At 43.5% G+C, this 8584-nt stretch overlaps 1 protein-coding gene across 1 annotated transcript; it reads right to left on the bottom strand.

The window, feature by feature from the left end:
* Positions 1-958: 958 nt before the first annotated feature.
* LOC135878617 (mas-related G-protein coupled receptor member H-like) lies at positions 959-3527 on the bottom strand. Its single transcript, XM_065404335.1, is given in 3 exon segments — positions 959-1960; positions 3427-3509; positions 3512-3527. Coding segments are annotated over 3 exon segments (1101 nt in total).
* Positions 3528-8584: the final 5057 nt, after the last annotated feature.

Genomic DNA, 8584 nt, shown 5'->3' with positions numbered 1-8584 from the left:
CTCTGCGGCCGCTGGCTGGGAGCCCAGCTCTGAAGGCAGCACCACTGTCAGCAGCAATACAGAAATAAGGTTGTCACGGTATGCAATTGCCACTTTTACTTCTGCGCTGCTGCTTAATGTGGTATTGCCTTCAGAGCTAGGCGTCCATCCAGCATCCACTTCTTTCCAGCTGCCCAGCTTAGAAAGCAATGCAGAAGTAAAGATGGCAATACTGCGACCCCCCTACAACAGCCTTGCAACCCCCCAGAACCGCTGTTTGGTTTGGGACCCCCAGTTTGAGAAATGCTGGTCTCCCCCATGAAATCTGTATTGTATAGAGTAAACGTACACAAAAGACCAGATTTCACCATCCGTGACATGTTTTTCACAGCCGTGAATTTGGTAGGGCCCTACTTATAGCTATTGGGTGATCTCTATCCATTGCATTTCCCTCATTCACTGCTCTTTTATTTGTGTCCCTCTGGACTTATTTAAGTTTTCTAATGATCATACTTAATACTGAATTGGGCCATGTGTATGCTGTTTAATTAGATAGATATTTATATGTATTCTTGCTTTAGAATAACTTGTTCTCTTTAGTTCTTATGCTTTGGGCAAATATAATAAAGTTGCCATTTATGTTAATGTCAGTATGTTATTGCCTGTCATGCCCACCCTGTCAAAATGCCTTTTTTCCAATCCCTCTTTCTAGTAGATGGGTTTGTAGTCAGAAGCAGAAATCATTTACTGCCACATTGCATACATATACATTCACTGGAGATATAGCTTGGGGGATGTGTAGAATATATATGATAGGCCCAGAGTCCATGCTGATGAGTTTTCCAAGACAGACATAACATCATAACCAAGTGTCACACAAATATGTTATTTGGAAAATTAGAGAAAAATTAAACAAGTAGGAAGCTGCTAATTTTCATATTAATTAATAAAGCTCCACATCCACAATAAGGTCTCTGATTTAATTGGCCATCTCCATTGTGTCTGTCCTGGAGGCCTCTCTGGAATCTGCATGCTCTTCAAAAACCCTCTGGAGTGCGACCTTAACAGAGGCCCTGAACCGCCACTTCCTGTAGCTCCCAACTAAAAAGTAAATAACTGGGTTAATGCTGCTGTTTACAGAGGCCAGTGCATTACATATCTCAATGGGGATATTAAAATAATTAAAATACAGGCCAAAGCGCTGGATACTGAAGGGAACAGCAAAGATGAGGAAGAAGAGGACGGTGAGCAAGATAACAATGTAGAGCCTTCCAGGCTGACGTTGTTGGGAGCAACGTCGGACCTTGATGAACAGGATCAGGTTGGCCAGAACCATGAGGGGAGCGAAAATCAGGAAATCCAGAACATACATTGCTATGTGTGACATCCGACAGCGTTCAGTTCCATCAGAAACACAAAAATAAGACATTAGTCCTGTTACCAGGCAGGAGAGAGCCCACAGCAGGGCGCACACAAGGGCAGACAGGTGCTTTGGGCGGTGGCATCGGCACCAGATGGGGTAGCAGACAGACAGACACCTCTCAACGCTGATGGCCGTCAGGAGGTACAGGCTGGCATTGTGGGCAAACAGGAACAGCAGGTGAAAAAACCTCAGAACGTGCCCAAATTCATGGAAACAGAAGAGAGAATCCACGGTACCAAGTATGAGGTAAACAAGCAGGCAGAGGAGGAAGTTTAAGTCTGCGACGGCCAGGTTGAGGATGTAGATGGTGAAGGGATTCCTCTTAATGAAGAAGCCAAGGAGCCAGAGGACGACCCCGTTGCCCACCAGCCCGAAGAGACAGATGAGGACAGTGACCCCGTCAAGGACCAGATCAATGAAACTGTGTATTGGGCAATCGGTCCCATTATCCCTATAGTCTGGGCTGGTTTCTGTCAGAAGCAGGGACGTTGTGCTCAGCTCAGTCATCGTTAAACCTCTGCCGAGGGATGCCGGCATCTCCTTGTCTTTCATGCACACCTGTTAGCAGAGAGCAGAAGGGGGTGGGGGTGGAAATCAGTGACTCTGACATCCCCAGCGCAGAGTTTCACTGATCATTTCAGTCCTTCCCCAACCTCCGGGCCTGGAACAACCAGATCCCAAGGAATATGAGTGAGAAATACCCAGGGAGATAATGGCCATGGGGGATGGTGGGGATAGAGAGAGGCACAGAGAAGGAGAGATGGGTGGGGACCAGCCTCGATAGAGGAAGAGGGACAGAGACAGAGAGAAGGGGAGATACTCTCTCCCTCTCCATATCTCCCTCTCTGTAAGAGAAATTGGTAGGGGCCATCAGTCATGTCTGGACAGGACTGGCAGAGGAAAGGGTTGTGGATAGTGGGTTAGAGATCAGAAGAGAGATTCCTCAGTATAAAGTATGCCTCATTGGATGAATGCAAAAACCCAAAGAATCTATCCAGCAAATCTTTCCCTTCCTTCCCTTACCCCTCTCGGCACCTGAACTGTGTTTACAAAAGCTGGACAGAATCTCCGTGTCTCAGTCACTGTGATCCTCCCCATAGGATCTCGTGAAAATGTTCCGTGCCACAAGCACTAAGAATTTCCCTGAATGTCTCTAGGCAGCATTCGGCATACAATATGTGCCAGGCTCTGTCAGGGAAATTTCCTTCCACTTTGGGCGGGGGGAGGGACACAGGGATCACAAAACTGCTGGCAAGCATTGAGCACTTTATAACAACTGGTAGCATCAGCATTCTGCTTCACTTCTGTGATCGTTTTGAATCTCCTAAACATACAGGAAATGGCTCGTCAAAGCTTAAAACGCAAGGGATGGACACCACAAAATGGCCCAGTTATAACTGAAAGGCTCCTTGGGTATTTAGGGTGTAATAGTTACTGTGGTAACTAGTGTGTGAATTGGCCTCTACACATGAGTCTGGTACGTGGTGTATGTTCTACATATCCCTAAAGACAGATTTCCTGGGAGTATATTTTTTAAATTGATGTTGTGGTAAATCGTTTGTCCTTGATGTTGTGGTAAATCGTTTGTCCTTCTTAATACAAACCTATCTACTAAGCAGACATGGTCTGGAATCAGGAAATCCACAACCTTAACTCAGTCCCCCATTAATAACTGTGATGTTTTCCAGGGGTACTCATGGTTGTGAGGCACCTTGCTACTGTTATAGAATCATAGAATGTCAGGGTTGGAAGGGACCTCAGGAAGTCATCTAGTCCAACCCCCTGCTCAAAGCAGGACCAATCCCCAGACAGATTTTTGCCCCAGATCCCTAAATGGCCCCCTCAAGGATTGAACTCACAACCCTGGGTTTAGCAGGCCAATGCTCAAACCACTGAGCTATCCCTGCCCCCTCTTATGAAGAAGCACACAATCTTTTAAAAGGGGATAAGGCAATATGCTGCATTTATTGAGAGTACAGTTTAAGCATTAAAATCAGCATATGCTTCCATTCACACACACCCACCAGGAGGTTCTGCAGCTGGATCTTATAGTTACCAGTCCTTAGTGTTGCCTGGTAGGTCCAGTGGCCAGCTGAAACTGCACATGGGGCTCTGTCGAACGCATTCGAAGCTCCGATGTTGATGCAGAGTGAACCCAAAATCCCACGGCAATACACCCTTCTTTTACAGTAATGAGTTCCCATACAAGTCTATGGACCTTGCTGTGTCACACCGGAGCTGTCAATCACGAGGTATTTAAGGTTGCTCTTAATCAGCATTACCAGGAGGATCCGCAGCTGTTTCTTATCTCGTCCCTCTGGCTCAACTCCTTATCTTTATTTTTCCCCATTAGGCTTTTGCCTACACTACCACCAGGAGTGGCAGAAGAGCCTTAAAAGTGTGGGGGCCACAGGTGCCTGAACTGTGGCCCCATCCCCCCCAAGCCCTTGCTCTCACACCACCTCTTCCCCCGATGCCCCACTACCACGCTCACCCTTATGGCCGGTAAAAAGTGTGTGTGTGTGTGTGGGGGGGTGTGCATGGCCCCCTACCCCTCATTCCAGTGTCCCTGGCTACCACTGCCCTTAGCACAAGGGAGCAATGTTCCCTCTAATTTTTTCCTGCAAAATTTTCAGTAGCCTTTTAGAAATGTACATGTATCTATTCCATTGAGGCATAAAATAAAATTATCCATTTTCTTGACATACGAAACAAAATATTTTATCATTTGTATTGATGCATGAAATAAAATAATTGTTACACTTTCTGGATTGTGTATATATAATATATATATATATATACACACACACACACCCTTTTGTTGTGACTTGTGACGTAAAATTAAACATTATTTTGTTTTGACACATGAAAGAAATTACTTTATTTATTTTCTTGATTTTAGGAGACCACTAATCACTGTCACTGGAATGAGTCCCTGAGTCAGTAGTTGGCAGGCTAGATGATGGGGCAGATACTTACCACTAATCACGAGCCTTTTCTCTTCTGTCTTGACACTGTATAGAAACACTGGACGAGTGGCAAAGGTTTACTTCTCCACCACTTGAAGTGTGAAATTTGATCCCCATTAGCATATCCAGGTGATCTTCTTTCAATCTGTTTCATGATTTAGTTTTGATATTATTCATAAGGTGAAAGCCACGCTCACAATCAGCACTGGAAGCTTGAAAGGTTGCACATATATCCACCAGTTGTGAAACTACACTGTATTGTTCTGCATTTTGTAGACTGAAAGTCACCACTCCCTGGAAATGTGTCATCATCTTTGCTTCATGTTTCTCGGCAATTATGTATTTGTAAACATTGTACTAGTTCACAATGAACTCCTCCTCCTCTATGGTGTTTTGGGCAGATGACTTCACTCGACTAAGGTCCAGATTTTTTCTGTATTTGTCAACTAGCTTGCTAATGTTTTCTGTGCCAAATTCATAACTGATTGGTTGTGGTGAAAGTGAGGCAAAGTCAAAAGCTGCCCATTCATTTAGTTCCTTTTCTGGAAAACTTTTATTCAGCTGATCACACAGTAATGATATGAAACTTAGAATAGATTCACCGCTGAATTGTTCATCTCTTGTGCTCGATGCAATTAGATTTTTCCACACTGTTGCTCCAAGAGCCTGTCCTCTCATCTTGTGGATCTAGGCCCTTAGCGTGACCAGATGTCCTGATTTTATAGGGACAGTCCTGATTTTGGAGCTATTTCTTACATAGGCACCTATTACCCCCCCACCCCCTGTCCCAATTTTTCACATTCTCTGTCTGGTCACCCTAGCCCTTGCTAACTGTACAGCTTCAACTGTTGTTAAAGAGCTCTTCTGAAAGCACTTGGTCAGTTCTGCTAATTCATATGAGACATCATTTAATGCAGTTAGAGTGATACGGTAATTACTGTCAGAGAGCTTATTCAGGCAGTACTTTGCTGTCGGGTCATTGTTTTCTGAGATTTCATGTTCAAGTATCTAAGAAGGGTCTCGTCATTCCACATCAAAGCACTTACAGTGAAATGTCTCGATAGCCACCTCACTTCATTTAGAGGTTTAAACGATACAGTCTCATTTTCTGTGACATTTGCCATTTCTTTAAATTGTCCTCTTCGGACTGAGGATCTGCAGAAGACTGTATAAATGGTCTTCAAAAGTGTCTCTATTGTCTTCATCATTGGTACTTTGTTCCATAGGGGGGAGGATAGCTCAGTGGTTTGAGCATTGGCCTGCTTAAACCCAGGGTTGTGAGTTCAATCCTTGAGGGGGCCATTTAGGGATCTGGGGCAAAAATCTGTCTGGGGATTGGTCCTGCTTTGAGCAGGGGGTTGGACTAGATGACCTCCTGAGGTCCCTTCCAACCCTGAGATTCTATGCATTGACTAACCCCAGATCTTCTCAATGGGCCACACAGTTGTGATGGGTTCGGTCACAGAGCCTCCCCTCGAGACTGTCACTCAATGAGCTGGGTTACCACTGAGAACAACCCTCCTGCCAGAACAGGCGCCCCTCCACTCCTGTCTTGCTGAGTTAGACACTCCAGCACAGACCCAGAGGTTGGACCACATGTACACAGGAAGGTTTTCAGGTAAATAAACAATTTACAACCAATTGTCTGGGTCAATGGGAGCCATCAAGATTCTAAACCACCATCAATGAATAGGACCTCAGTGTTATACTTCATATTTCTAGCTTTAGATACAAGAATGATAAACACTGACCCAGGAACCTATCCTTGTAACAAAGCCCGATGCCAACTCTGTCCACATATCTATTCAAGTGACACCATCATAGGGCCTAATCACATCAGCCATACCATCTGTGGCTCGTTCACCTGCACATCTACCAATGTGATATATGCCATCATGTGCCAGCAATGCCCCTCTGCCATGTACATTGGCCAAACCGGACAGTCTCTACGCAAAAGAATTAATGGACACAAATCTGACATCAGGAATCATAATACTCAAAAACCAGTGGGAGAACACTTTAACCTGTCTGGCCATTCTTTGACAGACCTGCGGGTGGCTATCTTAAAACAGAAAAACTTCAAAAACAGACTCCAACGAGAGACTGCTGAGCTGGAATTGATATGCAAACTAGACACAATCAACTCAGGGCTAAATAGGGATTGGGAGTGGCTGAGCCATTACAAACATTGAATCTATCTCCCCTTGTAAGTATTTTCACACTTGCTTCTTATCAAACTGTCTGTACTGAGCCATCTTGATTATCACTTCAAAAGTTTTTTTCCTCTTACTTAATTGGCCTCTCAGAGTTGGTAAGACAACTCCCACTTGTTCATGCTCTCTGTATGTGTGTATATATATCTCCTCAATATATGGTTCACTCTATATGCATCCGAAGAAGTGGGTTGTAGCCCACGAAAGCTTATGCTCTAATAAATTTGTTAGTCTCTAAGGTGCCACAAGTACTCCTGTTCTTTTTGCGGATACAGACTAACACGGCTGCTACTCTGAAAGAATGATACATGCATACAAATAGGAGGAATATATTCAGTAGGTTATAACCTTTGTTATGATACCTTACAAGAGACCTTTTGCATAAAGCATATTCCAGTTATATCATATTCACACTCATAAGCATATTTCCATAAAACATATGGAGTGCAACATCACATTGTTGTTCTATTAAATGTGTAATGCGCTGCTTGAGTTGTGGCAACACCACTGTTTTGCCCTAGCATGACAGAAGCACCATTTGAAGTGAACATCACCATTTTCATCATGTCCAGCTTATTCAGAGAGTAGAAATATTTGATAGCAGCTGTAATAGCTTGCACATTACAAGCAGATATTTTAATAATTCCACCAAATACTGTCTTAAGCACTGCAGATGCTGCATCTCTGAACTTAAAATAAATTATAAGCATCTTGTTAACAGAAATATCTGTGCTTTCATCAATAATAAGTGTATCATAGCAAGACAGGTGAATCTCTGACATGCTTTCTGCATGGACAACACTGGTGATTGACTCCAAAAACTCAAAAGCATAGTTTTTGCTATACCAACTCGCTGATACATGCAGATTCTTTGCCAGGTGATCATTTAGATTTTGCACAGAGTTCATGGAGCTGTTCATTTGTACTGCAAGCAGAACATTGTCTATCAGAATTTTTATTTCTTCTGGCTTTCAACGTTGTCTTTCCATCAGTTCCAATCTCTGTCTGTCTGTCATGAGTGGTTTCTAATAGAATACTTCGCAAGCTAAATCCCACTGGATGAGAATTTATGCTTCTAAGAATATGTACAGAAGATTCATGACCTCTGCTTGATAAATGCTTCTTCACGTAGTCCAACTTCCATCCATCTTCCCATTTCTTGCCTGTAGAGAAGTCACTGGATACTCTAGCTACAGCACAAATTTTGCAGATCAAGCGCACATCAGCAGTGTACTGGAATATTTCCCTCAGTTGTACATGAATCTTGCCTCTAGATTGTTGAGATTCTGTTACAACTATTTCATCCAGCCACTCTCCTTTGAACGTGAGGCAGCATTTCTTCTTAGGCTTTGCCCCTTTGTTGGTTGATGCTGTTTGCCTTTGTTTACACATGGCTATTAAAAAGAGCAGAAGGAGGTCATGTATCCTGCTTTTAGGAAAAAAATCATGGCGTGTGTATACAGCTGTTATTAAAAAGGCATCTGCTCCTGTTGCCTTTGCCAAGGCTGAATCAGGAAAGTAGAGTTGAAGGTGGGGCCTGAACTGGCAGGGATTGTGATAGATGTTTTAAATTGTTTTCAGCTACTGGATAAAGGTTATTTAATGGGGTTTGAACACTTTTTGTTTGCAAAATGTAGGCAAATTAAAATAATGTGACCTGTGATTCTTAGCACTGTCTACTATTAAAATCATTACTTTTTCTGCTCCATATAATTTGCTGCGACAAACCAAGAACCCTCAACATTATTATTTTGTATGTATTTCTAAGGCAATCACCCATCACAAACACAGTTTCATTTAGGGTGAACAGACGTCCTGATAAAATCGGGACTGTCCCGATATTCAGTTGTTTGTCCCGCATTCCGACGGATGTATGGTCAGGACGCCATTTTGCTTCGGCAGCGCTCCGGCACTCCGGCTTCCCCCCCGCCCCCCATGTGTCCCAATATTTTGTTCTTGTCATCTGGTCACCCTAGTTTCATTTACAAACATGGCTGGTT

This window comes from Emys orbicularis, chromosome 4 (genome assembly GCF_028017835.1).
Source record: "Emys orbicularis isolate rEmyOrb1 chromosome 4, rEmyOrb1.hap1, whole genome shotgun sequence".
Taxonomy (NCBI): Eukaryota; Metazoa; Chordata; order Testudines; family Emydidae; genus Emys; species Emys orbicularis.
This window is presented reverse-complemented; position numbering and strand designations above follow the sequence as displayed.